General features: G+C 33.2%; 1 protein-coding gene across 17 annotated transcripts in view; it reads right to left on the bottom strand.

The window, feature by feature from the left end:
- MYCBP2 (MYC binding protein 2) overlaps positions 1 to 19,781 on the bottom strand; it is a 212,074-nt gene that overhangs the window by 103,621 nt on the left and 88,672 nt on the right. For all 17 annotated transcript variants that reach the window (XM_062566861.1, XM_062566863.1, XM_062566864.1 and 14 more), the window contains 16 exons: positions 18,454 to 18,626; positions 17,392 to 17,517; positions 17,154 to 17,281; positions 16,024 to 16,115; positions 15,034 to 15,168; positions 14,871 to 14,954; positions 13,045 to 13,141; positions 10,959 to 11,151; positions 10,091 to 10,365; positions 9,023 to 9,244; positions 8,456 to 8,647; positions 7,282 to 7,488; positions 6,410 to 6,541; positions 5,687 to 5,865; positions 2,338 to 2,480; positions 1,413 to 1,513 (listed from right to left, as the gene is read on the bottom strand). In XM_062566861.1, coding sequence (XP_062422845.1) covers positions 1,413 to 1,513; positions 2,338 to 2,480; positions 5,687 to 5,865; positions 6,410 to 6,541; positions 7,282 to 7,488; positions 8,456 to 8,647; positions 9,023 to 9,244; positions 10,091 to 10,365; positions 10,959 to 11,151; positions 13,045 to 13,141; positions 14,871 to 14,954; positions 15,034 to 15,168; positions 16,024 to 16,115; positions 17,154 to 17,281; positions 17,392 to 17,517; positions 18,454 to 18,626 — 2,479 coding nt within the window. The remainder of the gene's footprint in view (positions 1 to 1,412; positions 1,514 to 2,337; positions 2,481 to 5,686; positions 5,866 to 6,409; positions 6,542 to 7,281; positions 7,489 to 8,455; positions 8,648 to 9,022; positions 9,245 to 10,090; positions 10,366 to 10,958; positions 11,152 to 13,044; positions 13,142 to 14,870; positions 14,955 to 15,033; positions 15,169 to 16,023; positions 16,116 to 17,153; positions 17,282 to 17,391; positions 17,518 to 18,453; positions 18,627 to 19,781) is intronic.

Genomic DNA, 19,781 nt, shown 5'->3' with positions numbered 1-19,781 from the left:
TACAAAAAAGTATTACTTAAGATGGGGTAAAATAGTATTCAGAAATCTACATCCCTCTACAACACTTGTTTTGGATATTCTCAGAATATCACTCTCCTACAATTCACTCAATCATATTTTCCAATCCTTATTCACTCCTTACAGAAAAAGCATCACTACATTCATCTCAGCCAAATACCTTCTTGAGATTTAACAAAAAATGAAACAAAATCTGAATTTGCAACTGTACAGTCATTAAAACACCATCTAAACAACTAAAAAGCCATTAACATTAACAAACAATAACTATGAAAGCCAAATACTGTATTGAAGGACTATAGTCAGTGATTATCCAATTATATTGTTTTATAAAAATATTCAACTTTCTTAACGCATGTAGTGTCTCTATGCTGTACAAAGCATCTGTACTGTAGATAAACTGTCTCTGCAATTTTTATCACATTGGCAAAGAAGAGCAGCACTTCTGAAGCAAAACACTTGGCTACAGAACTAAAATTCATCATGATAATAAATTAACTAATGCTTGAAAATGTTTATAATATAATGAATCCACTAGATTTTAAGGTCCTCCTCATAGACTCATAGAATGGAAAGGTTGGAAGGGACCTCTGGAGATCACCTAGTTCAACCCTCAATCACTTCCTCCCTGTCTAATGAGAAGCTATAGTTCAGAGAGTTTATAGTTACAGAAGAGAGTTTATTGTTCCAGAAAAAGCAATAAAAGATAAGAGTGTCCATCAACTAAAGATTAGGAACATTTGTAAATCTATTCATAGATTTAAGACTGTGACTTAAGACTGTTAAGGATCCATTCCTACGTTATAAAGCATATTAATTTGACTGAAATCAGTTTAGGTATTTCTACAAAGCATCTTTTAGACATGTTCCAAAGACTGTTTCAGGTTAGACACAAGCAAGTATGCTCTGCTACTGAAAAGTGAGGATATTTGTATTTATATTTTAACATCTTCCCATCTCTAAGTTTGATAGACATAATTTTTGTTTAATGAGTGGCTACCGCTGCTTAGGATGTTCATTCTACAAAAAGAAATTACATAATATAAAGGACATCTTATCCCACTGGAAAATCAGCAATAAATAATTAATAAATTCAGACACCTCTAACATTTTTGGCTCTTCCTGCTGTCAAAGCCATTCTTCTTCCCCTCTGCTTCCTTAAGGTATCTTTTTCACAATGTTTTCAAGGTAATAATAATAAAAAAAAAAATCATGACTTCACATGTTTTTAAAATTTTTGGCTCTTGGAAAATTCATACCGAGTCCAGTGGTCAAATATAAATCACTAATTCATAAAAGCATAAAAAACACTCACATTTTCCTAATTTCAGACTAAACCTTTTCCTTATAAAATATTCTTAAATTTCTTCAATGATTTCTATTGAGTAGCATACCTTGGGAATAGCTGCTGCAACTGGTCCTATGTAGGCTATTATGAGGGGAAGCAGCATTGAAAACAGACTGGAAGAGCTGAGCAGTTCTGGAATGTCTTCAGCTAAAAGAAGATAGTTGTAACAGAGATATTATAATATACCCTATAATAAAGGTATCATGGTTCAGAATAAAACTTATTTTTCTGTTGTGTTTTTTTTTTTTATGAGTTATACTTGCAGTTTTTACTTTAAATTACTTTCATTGTATAGGCATAGTGGTTCAAAATCAAACTATAAACCTGTAGAGTTCACCTGAGATAAACATGCCACTATATATAACATTATGGTAAAAAGCTTTGCCTTTCAGAGCATAATTTTATTGCACTCTTCTCCATTCTGTGATATTGTGTTCATACCTGCAATGGTATGAAACCATGCACCTCCCCGCCCCCTCAATCCACTTCTACAACACTACGCAAAATTCTAGACCTCTTTAATTTTTACTAGGATGATAGAAGATGGTAGTTTAAAAACATTCAGTTTTAAGGCTGAGGTTTGAATTTTTCAAAACTAGATGCTTACAAATGCTTACAAATGCATTACCTTCACCGGTTTGCCTAATTACCACCACTGTACAAAATATTTAGTAAAATTTGGAACTGACACATCAGCACAACTTCTGGCTTATAGAATCTTACCAGCTTTAATATGATGCTTGTAAAATTGAAGAGCAGGTTTAGATGAGATACCTGTCTCTGCTATCTCAAGTGCAACTCAGTGATTTAGGACACTGCTCACAGTTTCATAGCTACAGCTATGATAGATCGCAAAAATATTCTTTGGATGTTGGAAGAGAATATTATTACAACTTTTAAAACACTGATATCCTACTTTTACCTCCTGTTATCAAAAAAAGAAACTAAGTTTCAATTTTGAAAAGTCTTACCATCCACAGCAAGAGCCCTGTGCAGCAGGTCTTTGGCTGCTCGTACAACAGCACTCACAACAGAAAGAGCCCTGCTACAATTTTTATCTTCTTCATTAGCTTTACTCAAAAGCTGTGATTGTAGATCTCCATCATACTCACTCCTAAATAGTGGATTAAGTCAAAGTAAGTTCACAAAGTAAAAAAATAAAAAAACATGATTGATTAATTTTTAGCATAGAATAGTTAAAATAACTTATTTCTGATAAAACAGCAAAGGGAACAATTAAAGCAACAGCAGAGGGTATCTCTGAGGTAAAACCTCAGTGTTAGCCCTTTGCAATCAATTTATTTTTATTTGGATAGAAAATATGCAGAACATTTCTAAAGCATTTATTTTGGCAAGATGCCTTTCAAATTTGTAAAAACATATTGTTACATTCTTCTAAGAATAACCATCTATCTGAACAAAAATATTAAACGCATCATAGAAACCAGTAAAACTCTTCCAGTGGCTATTTCTGCAGTTATATAACTGGTAAAAAGATTTCCCGTCCTTATCCTAGAGATTAATTTTGCTTTAGAAATACAACAGTGGGCTTAATCTTAACTAGTATATTTCTCTTTGAAATTCTTTCTGAGCGTCAAATTAGGTTCCCCTGATCAACTTATGGAGATGATACACAAAACTATTCAACTGAGGCATATAAGAGATATTTTTGACTGGTATTTTCAAAACACTCCAGCAATATTTTTTAACTAATTTAAACCCTCAATACCACAGTGATTTGGCTTTGGCACAGACAACTGAAATCACTCAGTCAACAGGTGAAACAAATTTTCAGTGCTCATTTGGATTTCTTAACATTTGTCCAGAAACTCTGAATCCTCCAAAAGAGCATTCGAGAACATTAAGATTCCCAAATTAGTAATTCAGACTGCGTAAGAACTAACTTAATTCATAGATAGAGAAGGTTAAGCATCTTTGCCATACATTTCATTTGGTTGCACGCAGTTCAGCATGCAATCAAATGAAATGCACAACAAAGATGTTTATCCTTCTCTTTCTATGAATTAAATTAACCATTCTTACAAATTCTTAGACATCTAGGGATTTCTTTCCCTAATATTATAGTAACCCTCTTTGGCAAGAGGATTTGCTTCTTACCTTTCTCATTTTAGAACTTCTTCACATAAAGAAAAGTTTCTCTCAGTTGTTTGAGTTCACATATGAAATAAAGGTGCCAAATATACTCTAGAATAGTACAATATTGCTTCCTTACCATTTCCTGAATTTGTACATGAGGTAAGACAGCTGTAACAGCATTCAAAGATACAGAATCTTAAGTCAAACTGCTGCTGAAGTATCAAGTAATGGAGGTACACAACTTATTTTCATGAAACCTAGTGATTGTGGTTCCCAGAGGGAAAGGCTACAAATTCTGGGAGTTCATCTAGCTACAGTATAGCCCTAATCTTTGTTATCCTAAGTAAGCGAAATTATAAATAGTTCTTTAGAACAGCTTGAAAGATAGTTTAGCAAGACTGTTCAGGACCAAGATCTATTCCAATGAAGCAACTGATGAAACAAAACATGTTTTTTCTAGAATTTTCTAGAATTTATCTAATTACTGTCCTTGATCATAAGCTGAGCCATAACTATTAGATTTTGGGAAAAGATGAAACAGGTCTGAGACACTATGCTACTGCGAAAGAAAACTGAGCGGAAGTTTAGAAACTGCAGTCATCCTTGGGTACAAATCCTCCACTTGCCATGGAAGGCTAGAAGTACTTTCCAAACCATCATTTAACGCACTGTCCTGCAGTTTCTAAGACAACACTTTCTCTTTTCTCCATAAATAACACTGACATTTCAAGAGGAGTAACTGATGGGACAATTGGTACAGAAAAATTTTTTGTCACTATGTGCTAGGATTGTAGCTTTACTATCAGGCTCAAGCCTTTTTCATTTAATTTAATTAGTCACTTGAGGCTGGGCTTAACAGTACAGTTCTAACAAATCCTTCCAATGCATTTCTCTCCTAATCAGAAGCATGTTAACACACTTCTTTTGGCATGGCCTTGCTTGTCATTTGTAAAAGCAAAACTGTCTGTATTCAAACATCTTTCAAATAAAAAGAAGTGCGACTTTTACAGGCTCTGTTCTATAGCAGCTGACTGTTGATCAGCCTGTTGTTGATTACTGACAAGCTGAATCTTTGTCTCAGTCAAAGTATAGCAAACTTGATGTTTTAAAAACAGTTTAAAACTATCCAGTATCTTCCAATATACTATTACTACAATTTTGCTAGTAACTTTATTTTCTTCATATTTCAGCACCTTCAAAGACTTGTTAAGAGCAACACTTTCTTGCTGCAACTGTTAGTCCAAAATACATCATTTTCTTGTAGCAGTACTTATTTTACACTCTTCATCTTTTGTTATTATTTTAATATGAGAACATAAATCTGGAGTAGATACCGACCTAGGAATCAAAATAAATTCTTATTCCATGCTTTTATTCTTTGGACCTACTGATGATGAGCTATTTACCACAGAAACTGGTATTTTCTTAAAGGTGTGTAACATTTGTTTGCTGAACAGATAACAGTAATAATTCATATATTCAGCTGTTACTACATTTTGAAAATCAGGCCTTCATGCATCTGAAGGTAAGCACCTCAACAATGAAAAAGACAATTTCTACAGAAACGATAGCTGAAGTTAATTCCCTAGTATATGCTGGAAGGCCAAAATACAACCTTTCTCTTTCTCCTGCAATTTCTCTTTTTAAACCTTCAAATTTTGCAGTACGGAGGAGACAGTTCCTATATATATGTATGTACACACACACACACACACACACACCCATATGGACCTTAATTGACTATATGATGCAATTCTTTCAGGCAACTGAGGAAAAAAAAATGAATGAAATCAGAGAAAATGGTTCTGGTGACTAGTTTCAACAAGGAAAATTCTTTCCTCCTCTCCCTCAAAAATCTCTCATGTTATAGGAAAAACAGAGATTGATGTAGTGCATCTAACCAGCCCCACATATTACAGCTTTAAAAGCAGGAATGATAATGGACATAGCAAGGGAGGTCAACTAGCAGAATATTTGCCAAATCAAAAAAAAAGAGAATCTAAACAAGACTGAAAGAGGCAGAGACAACTGGTGCCCCCAAAACTGTTTTCACTAAGTAATTTAAGACTGAAATTACACTGGCAGAACATGATACTGCTGTTAAAGAATACTTACACACACTTTAGACATATTTATTCAGCTACTTCTCAGAAATAGATGTGGTACAACATTACAAAGCTTTTATTCACTCTTCTTGGAAATGGTTCATAACAACACACGCACCTGTAATAAAGAATCTGTGGAATTTGTCCTCGTGTTTGATTTGTTCCATTACTACTCAGACTACATGTACTAAATGTAAATGTTACACCATCTGGACACTGAACTGTAGTCATTCCTCCATCTCCATTAGCAGTTCGGCTTCCATAATTCCTCAACCGAACTGCGTACTTCACATTTTCCTTAAAAAAGAAAGCCAAAAATAATACATAATATAAAACAAATACACAAGCTAGGCTTCAAAGTATTATGAAAGTAATTATTATGTTACATGAATACTGGAAAGTGTGAAAAGTCCTCCAAATCACTCAAAAAATGAGATTAACTGAAAAAGATCTGGCATTTAACAAGAGTGAAAGTTATTCCTTAAAGCTGCTCCCAAGCTATGAAGCATAATTCATATCAAATATTACTTATTACTTGAAAAGTGACCACATATCCAAGAAAATTAGCTACTGAATGGTACATTAAAATTTTGCACATTTCAGAATAAATTACTAAGCAAATTGTAATATATGTTATTATAAACATTAATATTTAATTTCTTTTTCCTGACAAGATTTGCACTTTTCAGTTACAATTTGACACTAAGAATTTATAAAGTAAATGTTGTAAGATTAATTTTTTACATATGTACAGAGAAAACAATTCATCTACAGCACTCTCAATTTTGTTGTCTTCAAAAGACATATGAAATCTATGGCCACACATACTTTCTTTATTTACCTTCAGTGGCACAACTTTGTCAAGTCTAATTTCAGCTATGTCACTGGGAGAATCATCTGTGGTGTAAGTTCCTTTAACTAACTCCAAGGATGTCCATCTATGAGAATGAGTTGAGTCTCCAGTGTGATCACTCTGATTTAAGGAAACAAAGCCATTTTAATAGGAATATAATGTAAATAAATGACACATTCATGCAACTGTGTTACATTTTCTTGCATAAACTGTGATACACAGCATTACAAGTAAAACAAAACTGAAAACCTGTTCAGAATCAACAACTAAACTTTTCCGTTAAAAAGAAAATTCTTGAATACAGAGGTGAATTTCCCATAGCAACAAGCTTGCCCTTTGCAACAAGTCACTGAAGTCATTTAAAGTGAGCAACTGGGTGTAACAGAACAGAGGTGTGTCTTCATCACATATCTCACTTCAACAGCACATGAAACCCCCATACTACAGCCTAACTGCTAATAGGCTGGTAGATTATCCCTTTCTCCAATTTTTGGTTTCAAATGTTTTAAATTTGTCTGCTTTATTTCTTATTTCTTTACTTTTTAGTTTCCTTAATGGTGTGCAGAGAGATAACTGATGCTAATTTACATTTAGCTTCAGGAAGCAAAAAGTCCACTATAATTAAAATATTATTTGTAATGAAATAAGATTTAAAGGCTATAACAATGATAAGGAATCCATTGGATAAGGTACGTAGCTTGCAATATCACAAAAAATATCCTCCAAAACAAAACAGTAAATCCTTAATGTAGTGTTGTACTGGTAGTTTAGTCTGTATAACAATACCTATTATGTTGTAAAATATATTATAAAAACTTAGGTTACTTTTGTTCAAATTATTTTTCAGATTCAGTACTTACATCATCAACTAATACTTCCAACTCATATTCATGAATTCCTCCTCCACCATAAACAGAAAATCCTACTACAACTACACCAGGTTTGTCCACAGAGAAACATATTGCATCAGGGGATCCATTCCCAGTATTCCAGCTTCTTCCCTGACTTGTTTTAGTGAATCGATTTGGTGTGGATTTGACAGAATGAAGAGAGTTCAGTCCATCAACCTGTAGAAAGTTAAATACAAGCAACAGAATGAATTAACTGCTAAACATTAGGTAGGTTTAATAAAGCTAAGTAATTAAATTGCCAGATTTTTACTAGTGAATTAAAAAAACCTGACCGCTAAAATATAAAAGGTGCCACTATTAGGGCTTCTTTCCAACTTCAGCTAAAGAGAAATAAAATTTCATATAATTCCTAACTGTTCAAATATTTAAATATATACTTAATATAACGAATTAGCACAACCGATAGCTTAACCATGCTTCAAAAAGAACAGTTAGCTAAATCTGCCTTAGGTAAAACCAAGAAAAGGCTGGTTTTTCTAATGTGTTTTTCAGGAAAGGAAAAATACATTAGAAAAACATTTTTAATTGAGAGATTTTCATAAACTGGGTTCTTTCTGTCAAAAAATCTGTTGTCAGTACACACACAGTGATGTACCTTTAATAAAATTAACATACATTCCTATCATTCAAAGACATTACAACCTCATAAAAGGGAAATTCTTAAAATCTAGAGTTTCATGATCATACACAGTAGTTGAACTCAACACAGCCCTGATTTTTTTAATAAGGAACAGATAAACAAGAAAAAATTTAAGGAAGTCTCATGAGTTATGTGTCAAGTTTATGCATATATAACGTATGTATGCATGCACATACATATATATGTATATTTATATATAAGGGGGGAGGAATCACACAACGCACAAACAGAATACATTACAAATTCTGACCCATAATCAAAAAATGATAGGATTAGAGCATACAAGGCACCCATGATGCCATCACAGGCACACAGATGCTCAGACTGTGGCACTGCCTCCAATGAGCACTGAAACAACATATTTCAAGTGTATACATGCTTTGTGAAAGCACATCTGTATAACTGTAGTCACAGCATACATCACATTAATAATATAGATGCCCTAAAAGATTTCTATTAAGAATGATTTTATAGAAATTTTACCTCAGATCCTAACGCAGATGCTGTAAGCTCACTCACAATACTAGCAAGTAACCCACAGGTATTAGAAACCAGGTGTGAAGAGAAAAGCTCATTTTCTCGTCTAAGGCTGTTCCGGACTGGTAAAACAACAATGACCAACATCTTTTCCAGCACTTCCCGAAAGCTTGTCATCCCTGAAACATTTTCTTCGCTCTGTAATATGAAAATAAAAATGAAAATAAAGACAATTTGCTTTTCACCTGTTACAAAACATTAGGTAAACGAAGAATCAAGGAAACAAGAGGCAACAGAAGACAACAACTCTAAAATACACTTCTACCAATTTATAATTCCTAAATATTTAAGAATCATTTTTGCTCAAATATTCTCTACAAAAGAGATCTGGAAATGTTCAGATTGAAAAATGCAAGTTTGATAAAATTGTAAGTTTCTAAAACAAGCATTTTAGAAAGGAAACATTTGGGCAAATTCAGCTACAAACTTAAAATGCTAAAATCATAGTTTACATAAATGTTTATTTTTTTGCAAAATAAAACATATCATCACATTTTTGAATATTAACCTAACCTGACTAAGTTTTTCCATGTGTGCAACCAAAAGAGGAAAACGATGGGCCAGAGCAGAGTCATTCTCAGTGCTAACTTGCTTGACCATTGATCGCAGGAGCGCCTCTCCATCATAAGCAATTGGAAAGATAGAGGTCAGTTTAACTGAAGTATGGCAGAGAGCTGACATAACAGCAGCAAGAAGTCGGCTACTAGAGGTCTTGAAGTTTGCTTCCTGGATGTCCTAAAAACAAAAATAAATGAATAAAAGAGAAAAGCCCAATTCATCAAAAATCTATCCAAAAAACTACATTAAAAGACAGAGATGCTATCATTCTCTTTAAGTCTTTCGTTCACAGCAGAACTGAGAACTGAATATATCCCAGAATCGTAAACACTAAGATTTCCTAACACCTTTCAGACTATTTCAAAACAACAGACACAGACCTGAAAAAATAAAAATCTTGCTGTAATTCTTGTAGCATTGTGAATATAAAACAACTTTTGACAACTTCCAGTTTTAAAGTAATCATAATATAATTTAAATAAGTAATGTCATACAACGTTAGCTCTCCTGCAAATTTTACTTTATTCACCTCATGATAAAACTCAGAGCTTCCACTTAAATCTTTCAAATTTCAGTAACTGAAATTTGTTTTCTGTATACGTCTGTATTTTAAAATAACAAAGCCAATTAAAATTACCTTTGAAATTACGACACTTTTGAAGACAAAACACTATTATAATTGATCAAACAATTTAATTAGAATAACACATTAAAGGACTGATTCTTCCTTGATTTTTAATATCCTTGATGGTTTTTTCAAGCACGTACTGAAAGCTGGCAGCAACATCACAAATTTTCATCGCTATCCTTAGAGAAAGAATCTTTTCTCTAAGGGAGACAGAAGCTCCTAGCTCTTGTTAAACTTGGACACTTTTTTCTTCATAGCGATTAAAAAAATACAGCACAATTCAAGTTGCAAAACAGAATAAACATAAAAATGAAGACTATAAATACTGTTTAGCCTTTCCTTGGAAGAAAATAGCAAGCTAAGCTGTAATATTTGCTTGTATCATTTTAGTGTACCTGATCCAAACAATTTAGCAAGTCACAAAGGCATGCCCACTGGAGAGCTGGTGTTGGATAAAAAGAATGAAAGCAAGCTGTGAAAGTATTATGGCATTCCTGAAGAACAGCTTCTAAAAGGCTCAGGGGCTGACTGAGATATCCTTGAGGGTCATTGTCCAACTTCACCATGCAGTGATCAACTCCTTCAGACAAAATTTTTCTCAGTAAAGTCCTTGTTTTTCCAATGCAATCCGCTAGCTTGCTTGTTTCTTCCACAACAGCCTTAGCTGTAGCTAGAAGGTAAGAAAAAGTAGTGCATTATTGTAGAATAAATGAAATATTTTTATATCAAAATGTCTATTATATGTACAAGTAGAGCAATCAAAAGTTAGCAATGTTGATGAATCTATATTCAGAGAATTTCACACTGCAAAATATTGAAGGGTGGAGAAAGAAGAATTAAACTACATCAAAGAAACCTGAATATTAGAAATCTGAATTTCCAGTTTTTCATACTATATCCTGCATTTTAATCTGAATGTTGTTAAACTACAGGTATGAAAAATAGATTCTTTCAAATTTGAATAGACATTTCCAAAAAGTACAGAAATGAGATAACAGAAGCTACAAAGTAGTCCAAAAGAATGTGACTGTAAAGCTGAACAACAAATAAATTTTAAAATACACATGTAGTGCTGCCTGCTTGGTTATGCACATGATGCTAATGTCCTATTTTTTACTGCAAATCTGGTAACTGCTCTAATAGAAAAATGTTTATAGGCAATTTCACCACAACATACCAAACATGAACACTTAGATCAAATTTGCAACATCCCATATATCACTATTTGCTGATAAATATGAATCAAATGAATTAAAAAATTACCTGATATTGGATATATTTCACAGGTGTAGACCCTCAGTAACCTCAGACAGCAAGTGCCCACAAAGCGTAACCTTTCTAAATCCAAAAGGGTAGCAGTGTATTGGAATCCTTTCAGTCCACGAAGTTCTTCAACTCCAAGCACCAATGTTGTCCAACTCCAGTGAAGAATGCTCAGTAAGGATTCAAAGCATTCCTATTTCAGAATGTGAAGGATACAGAAAGAAGATTTTGTGCCCAAAACACAGGTATAACTTTAAAATCAGGTAAGATGAAAAGCAAAAGACATCTATATCTATGTGCATCATGAAAACATGTTTATATCTACACACATGTATATCACAAAACCTATTTGCTTGAGAATAAGAAAAAAGAACTGAGAATGCAGGAGACACTTCACTACAATGCCATGCTAAAAGCAATTTATAATGTATGCTAATGCTATGTTCATGGAAGTCTCTCAAATATAAAACAATTGAGAAGTAGCAACAATTTCTATTCATCTGCAATATAGATTTTCTGTAATTTTCACTTGCTGAATCTGCATATGAATAATGTAAGACCAATTTTTAGCAGAACATATTCTTGCTGTAATGGTAAAGAATTATGGCTTTGTTTTATTTTTAAATAGTATTATCTGCAAGGCCATGGGACGGCTATGGAACTACATCACATTTACAGCACTTGAAAGTTCAAGATATACACAGAAGTGCATACTGGTTCACAAGAAATGTAAGGGTTTACAAAGTTATGTTTGTCCAAAAATTTGCTTCCACTGTTATTAAATGTGTTTAGTAGTTTCATAAAGTTGTACCTCAGAAGGCACATAGGTAGCTAGGACAAGCATTTGGGATTGAATACCTTCAAGCTGCAGGGAAAAGCTGATTGTTCAAAGTCATTTATAAAATGTTCAGAATGCCTAATTCTCTCCAGAAAGCCAAATCTCTCCTCTTATCCCAAATTCAGATCTATGGTGAGGAGGGATAACGGCAGCAAGATAATGAAGAAGGATGATACAATGCAGAGTATTAAAGCCATAGGACTTCACAGCTTAAGGCAAACATCTTTAAGTAAATACGTATTAAGAGTATCTGTTAGTATGTTCTAACAACAAGATATCTAAAAACGCAAATCATATAGGAAACACATCTCTAGAAGAAACCTGAACAGTAGAATATCATCCTGATCCTTAGGGAATGTCAAAGGAAAGGAGATTATTAATAAGAAAAAAAGCTGATTAAGAGAATTATGCTGTGGGTATCTATATGGAACAATAATTTCAAGAAGTCTATCACTTAAGAATATGGACAGTAAACATAGTACAGTATAAAATATAAAAAGACAAGATAGAACTGAAAAAGAAATAATGATAACTTGTGACTGACGAAGAAATGACTTTACTTTTAAAAGACAAAGACTAAATTAGCCTTATCTTGCATTAACATTTTGCATTTTAACTTAATGCAGTATTCTCTCCCTCAAAATTTGACTAACCTCCTGCTGCGCTTAAAGAACTGCAGGTATCTTCTATTTATATCTGCATATCATTGTGCCTATTAATACTCCTTACCTCAGCTTACTGAAGTTTAATTAAATGCTATCTGATTCTTAATATGTACTGGAATACATCCAAGAGGAAAATTAATATTACCAATGACTAATTATGGCTTACAGTAATTTAAAAGCCACATAAGACAGCATATAGTAAAGCTCCCTCAAAACTGCAGAGAATTGTCAATACAAGATTTCTTGGCAGTGTGTAGGGCTTGTACAATGAATGCAACCAGTAATTACAAACTCAAAAAACCCCACAAAAACTAAAACTAAAAAGTAAATTAAACTTTATAAACAAATGCATTTTCAGGCTTTCAGCATCAGGACAATATTAAGCTTAGCTTAGACTGCAATTTACATTTGAACTCTTCAGAAGAAGTAAAAAAATATATAACATCATATATATCAGTGTACCTAACTTCTGCTTTTATGAAATACACAGGAAAATAATTAGTTATTTCCACATGCACATTTTTCAGGTTTGTAATTATAGATGAACTGGCAGGAAAGATACAGGGTTCTTGATAATACTCACTACAGAGACAGTTCTGGCAAAAGATCTCTTTAAAATATGCACAGGTTCACTGGTTTGCTGTTTTCCTTTGGATGCACTGCCATCACTTGTCGGCAGCCTGGAAGCACAATTTAAGAACTGACTTAAAATCTGCATTAAGCTTTACTGTTTCTATTGTTCATTAAGTAAGTGGAAGAAAAGTTTAGTAGAATTATCCTGAAATGCTCAATTTCAGCACAATTTCCTCCAGTTCCCAGTATTTCTAAACCAACATCAATTATCTTGATTTCTGTTCAGCTTACAGCATTTAATTAGGTCAAGATCTAAACACATAAGGAATTAATACAGGTATATAATGTATGTCTTCAGATGGCATTTTTAAGATTATATATTTTAAGATTAGAAAAGTTATTCCTCAAAGAACCCTATTTTATCAGTATGTGTAGGCCATATATTCATTTTACTGTGAGATGTCTGTGCATAACAAGCATTTAGAACCAAATCCTTTTCTCCTTCTCAGTATTAGTGGAAGTAAAATCAGTTCACACCCCCTGCAGACAAACAGAGGTTGGAGCATAACTTTACCCCTTTAATTCCACTCAAACTGCACTCCAAAAAAACAAACATTAACGGACTTCAGGAAAGACAAAGAAGAGGGTGGGAAGTAAAGGGATACTTCAAATAACATCTTGAAGAACTCTGGTTCCTCACAAGTAACTAATTTTTTCTCTTTGTCTCCTTTTTCTATTCTTAATTCTGAATTGCATGAGATACTGTTTGGAGTCAAAGGATCAGGAGGTGGGTGTCAAAGTCCCTCACAGTAAAAGCAGAAACAATACAGGTAGCACCTGTGACTGCAGCACCACTCCTGTGCTGCCACTTCTGATGAAAGTCCTTCATTCAAGGAAGGAGCTTTAGATGGCTGCTCAACAAATGTTAGTGATGAAAAGAGTCTTAAGAACAATCATATAATTAGTTTGAATATCAGCAGAAGGAGTTATCATCACTGAAGAAGGTTTCATTTGGTCTCATGCACTGAAAGTTCGGGCAAAAGCTGTTAATCATTTTGGTAATTTCTGTGGAAAGTTGACTGTACTCAAAGACAAACTTTGATGCCTCTAAAGGGAGGACACGACTGAAGAGCATTTGCAAGTCCAGGAAAGACTGTCAACTTCTTTTGTTTGTTTGGTACAAGAAGGTAGTTATTACAGAGTCCCCTTCCTCTGGAAGAGAGAGAGTCTATAGACACAAAGATTATCTGCAGAAGGGAGCTATTACCATAAGGGACCTTGAAAAGAACAGCCAGAGAATTGGTAGGAAGGACTGGCAGAACTGGTGTTAGAAGAACTGGTATTACCTCATATATAGCTGAGTTAATCTGAAAAAGATACTGGCAGTACAGTGAAAGAATTCTTGCTTTTTTAAAACAAGATTACCTAACGTTCATCATGGGAATAATAAATTTACAGTAACTAATTGTGAACCACAACAGCTCTTAAACTGAGTCCTGATAAACAGAGTACTTGCTAACTAGCCAAAAAATGAACCTTACTGGTGAAAAAACATCAGCATCTACAGAACAAAGAAATTTTAAAATGATTGTTTAAATTAAAAGCTGCAGAATATATGAAAAATTACCTTTTAAAGAAAATCACAGAAAAATAGGTTTTGGTATATTGTACTTAAACTGTACTCTTCTCAATGACACTTCAAGCTTTCCCTACATTTCTTTCATTCTGATTTCCTTAACTTACTACAACAATGATGTCATGAAACATATGCTTACTTTTATAGAACCTCTGTTTAAAAAACTTATCAACATTTCTAAATGCATGTCCAAATATTACCTGTATAGTAACTGTGGAATCTGCCCTGCATTAACATCTGTACCATTATTTGATTTCTTGGAACTTTTAAACTGAAAGACAACACTGAAAGAAAAAAAAGACAATTATTATTCAAGTAATACTAGATCTCTTATTTTGCATAAAAATAATGAAAAAAAAATACCCGTCATCTGTAGTAATAGAGGCCTGTCCATGAGATCCACAATCACTGCTAGGTCCCGACACTCTTGCCCAGGCTACATACCACCAACCAGCTTGTAAGAGTACTGGTTCATCAAACATCATTGCATACTTTTCTCTGAGAGGAGCAAATTTTGAAAAATATACATCTGAATTAGTTTATAGACAAATACTTGGAAAATTATATCCAGTTTAAAAAGGAAAATTGAATACTAATAGATTAAAAAATTAAAGAGAATTAAAATAATAATCTCTCAGGCATCTATTTATATCAAACCTTAAAAATTACTTTGCTGAAAAAACATTTTTTGGTTTCTTGGGTTTTTTGGACATAATCCTTTTTTGATTATCATAAATTCAGGTTGTAATTATAGTATGTTTAATAATAAGTTGCTTAATGCAAATACACATTTGTTTCTGAAGGCATCCTTTTGACACAACTATTCAAAAGAATGTTTTGTTTGTCTTGTCTGCTCATCACATGAATGTAGGATTTGATTTTGATTTGTATGTGAGAAAGTGTCAGTTCTTCTTTTGTTTTTTTTTTGGTTAATTTTTGTTAATTTTGTTATTTTTTTTGTTTAATTTATTACTAAGTCATAGTACCACAATGGCTTGGGGTATTATTTGGTATTTTACTCCTTTCCCTGACACCTTTCCTTTCCCTGACATGTACAGATGGCAATATACTGCCCAGAGAGGTTGTGGAATCTCCATCCTTCGAGATATTCAAAAGCTGTCTGGATAGAGTCCTGGGTAATGTACTCTAGGTGACCCTGTTTGAGTGTGTGTGTGTGTGTTGGGGGGGGTGGACTAGATGATCCCCAGAGGTCCCTTGCAACCTTAACTATTCTGTGATACGCTAAGAACTTTAATAATACAGATGATCATTTTTGCTTATATTTAAAATAATTTTAAAATGTGTATGAAGAAAACCAAGAAGTAGGTAAAGTAGATAAAGAAAATGTCTTACCTAGCAGCACAATCATAGGCTAAGACATCTGTTTCAGCAAGAAGGTCCCCATCAGTTTCATGGTCCCCCCCATCCGGACCCAATTCGAACAACTGATAAGAGAGATTAAAAAAAAAAAAAAAAAAAAAAAAAGCTGAGATGTCAGAAACTTCATTATATCACTTTTTTTTCCTGTCTGACATTCTGGAAAGTCTCTACTACTATTCTTCCACCAAAAAAATGATGGCTGGTAACCTAAAACACACCTTAATAATTAGTAATTCTACTTATTTGAAAAAGGAAAAAGAAAAAGATCTCAGCAACCATCTAAATTGAGAAAAACATGAATAACTTTCTGAATGTACATTTCTAATACAAATCTCATATAGATATTACCTCCTTCCTTTTCAACATCTTTCAGGATGTTTCTAAAATCCTTAATAAATGCAAGAATAAAGTTACTTATCAGAAACCTGACTTTTCTTATAATCACAATGTGGGTTTGCATGTGCTTTTCTATTCAAAGCCAGATTTTTAAAAAATTATTATTATTGTTTTAAATCAGTACACATGCTCAGGTCCAAACGATTGCTATGTATAGTACAAAGCAGAACTGAGTATGCTAAGTGACATTACAATTCACTCTGAGCTGAAGAATCAAAACTAAGAAGCCAGGAAATGATGGCTCAGGTAGACCATGATTCTGAAAGAATTCCAGCTGCAGATGAACGTCCTCCCATTCTTAAGAGGCAGTCCCACATGTTTCCTGATATAGAAGATGATTCTAACTTGAAGCCTACCACATCTAAATTTTCTGCAGGCAGACCTCGGAGACCTTCATACAAATACATCACAAAACAATTCTACCCACTGCCAGAAGACATCTGAGATGGCATAACACTGAGTGAAGGTAGCAATGGGTCACTGGACAGTTTAAGAGTAGTAATTCTCAGTTCTCTTTCTCACCCACCTTACTTACAACATAAGGTTCATTACTTCTCCCTGAGAAGCCTGCTTCCTATTCTACTACCAATGTTTCAATACACAGTAAATTACTTGCTCATCAAGAAAAAAACTTAAAATTATTTTAATCGGTATTTTTAAAGTTTTGATTTTGAGAGATCATTCTGTTTTTCTAAAAAATATCCTACCTTTATTTTAGCAGTGTATTCACCTCTACCTCCAAAAAGACCAAGACCACCTAACAAAATATCTGTATCAGCACAGAAACGGATAGCTTCTACTGAGTGGGCTGAATAACCCCAACCTCCTCCATGACCTACAGAAAAAAAACAAACACACAACAAAAATACAGTTAATCTATACGAAATAATCTCTTATTCCACAAGCCTAATTAGCTTATGCAATAAAACCTTACTGTGTACATACTTTCAAATCTGTTAACAATGCTGTAGTCTTCTTTGGAATAAACTTTCATTACTGCTTGAGTCTCTTCTTCTGTATTTGCTACACCCATTTTTAAGTCTTGCATAGCAGCCAATGTATCAAGACAACCTAAAAGAAAGCAAAGCCAAGAAACAATCAAAATGTCTTACTGTTTATTTTAATTGGTGAAATGGAAATTAATATTAGTAAAAAAGATCACTGTAACAAAACTGCTTTGTCCCTAAGCCACATGTATACTACTGAGTATCACTTTAACTTTACAAGGTCAGGAGCTACTGTTGCAGAACCAAAGGTTTGATGTTAAAGACCAATTTTATTTATTTCATTTTCATGATTAACCAAGAAACACGATTAAATCTACTTTGTGACTTCTCCAATGGTAAATAAATTAATAGTAAGATACATTTTTTATTTCCTGTAATACGAAAAAAGAGTTGAAGTAGCAGCTGAATTATGGGTAGATTTGAGAACCTTCATACACAGCATTTTGTTTCATATACACGGATATCTAACATGGCCTCTTATTCTGACTTGGATACAAAAAAATACTGCTCAAGTTAAATATCACTGCATCTCTAACACATGATGAGGGACAGAGGATAAGAAACTGATCACTCCTCACCATCATGGAATAAGTAACCAAAATAATTTTCCAAATATATCAAACTGCAAAGAAAAAATTCTAATCATTCTTTATTTTTTTAATTGTATATTTGAAGGGTTTTTCTTGTCTGTTTTTTGGGGACTCCATGGTAAATTAAGTGGTATTTCCTATGTTCTGCATACTGTTGAAAAAGATTAACTAGGAAGGTCTTTTATGTTACTTTGCTTACCTCTAGTAGGAGGTTCCATTAGAACTCTAAAATCCTCTAGCATCATTAAGATGACAGAAGACAATGATTTTGATTAAGTGTTAAGAGTAATGATGAAAGATTAAGTTATTTTTTTAATTCAAAAGTCAGAAGGCTGTATAATTTATCTAAACATGAAGTAGTGTGCCTTTATTTCATTTAAGTTTCTGACTCGTCAACTATAAATGTATACCTAGAATGTGCAAAGCTGCATGAGATCTGGTGGTTAGAGCTTTGGAACCTGTTGGTAGAGCAAGTTCTGGACTCAAAATACTACACCGGGACTGCATGTCTGGAGCTGAGGGAAGTCTGGAATCGGCAACTACTGCATTGTAACTCCACAGTTCCCTAGCATTTGGTCGAAACCTACAGCAAGACAAAACAGAGTAAAAAAAAAAAAAAATTTCATCGACTAAAAAAAAATAATTAAATTTTATTAACTATTTAATGTAAAATGTAGATTTGCTAGTATAAAATGTTAGAACTGAACATCACTATGCCAAACATATAAGCTTTACTAGATTAAAACACTAGCAGTTGGAAAAAACAGATATATTCTTGTTATACTTCAAGTGGAAAAATCATATTATGGGTTTACAAATTTCAGAAAATGATAGACACACTTCAAAGCTAATAAATATTAAAATGGTATAATCTCTTAAGAAGCATGATGTAACTAGCAAAGTACTAGATATAATGGCAGATGTGCTAAAGAATGATAAAGATGCCAAGTGACAGTAAAAAGATTACTTATCTCCAAAATATTTAGAAAGATCTTGAGAAATCCAACGTGTTTTGTTTGGGCTTTTTAAACTGATTCCATCACATTGCGAGTGTTTTAAGAAGGATTATAGAGAAAGGTAGCATAAACAAGGGAATACAAGGACTTTCTCTATTATAGATCAAATTGAAGAAAAATAAAAAGAATTAAGTCTTTTATATCACTTTTTAAGGGAAGAGACTGTTAGAAGATGAGTGTTCTGACTAAAATGAAATAAATTCCTTACTTGATATATTGGACTAAAAATCCAAAAGGAGATAAGACTGCCTAACTAACTGAGAAAGAAATAGTTTTAACTAAAAATATTAAAGGATACCATAAATATTTCAATATTTAAGTATTTCCTAAGGATTTCAATGAGTTAGCAATTTCTATATTATACGTGTGTGTGTTTATATACACACACACACATACACACGAAATGATTTAGCTATGTGAATTTCATTACTAGTTGAAAAAGCCATAGAGCTGTGAAGAAAATCTTTAAAATTTATGTAATCAAGATCGCTGTTTGCAGAGGAACTGCCCCATTCATTTCAATAGGCATGAATAAAAATGCCCAGGAATAATAATTAATATACAAATTATTTCACTACTAACCAGCATACTATTTAACATGTCTCTTCTCTAAGCTGTTTTAACATTTTCTATTAAACAAAGATGGGCTAACACAGAAATAGATCTGAAAATGGAGACTCCAAAAATCCGTTCTTCACAGTTAAGCCCTTAAACTCTAGACT

The sequence above is a fragment of the Rhea pennata genome, chromosome 1 (genome assembly GCF_028389875.1).
Source record: "Rhea pennata isolate bPtePen1 chromosome 1, bPtePen1.pri, whole genome shotgun sequence".
Lineage (NCBI taxonomy): Eukaryota > Metazoa > Chordata > Aves > Rheiformes > Rheidae > Rhea > Rhea pennata.
Note: the sequence above shows the minus strand (reverse complement) of the source record. Positions and strands in the feature narration are given on the sequence as shown.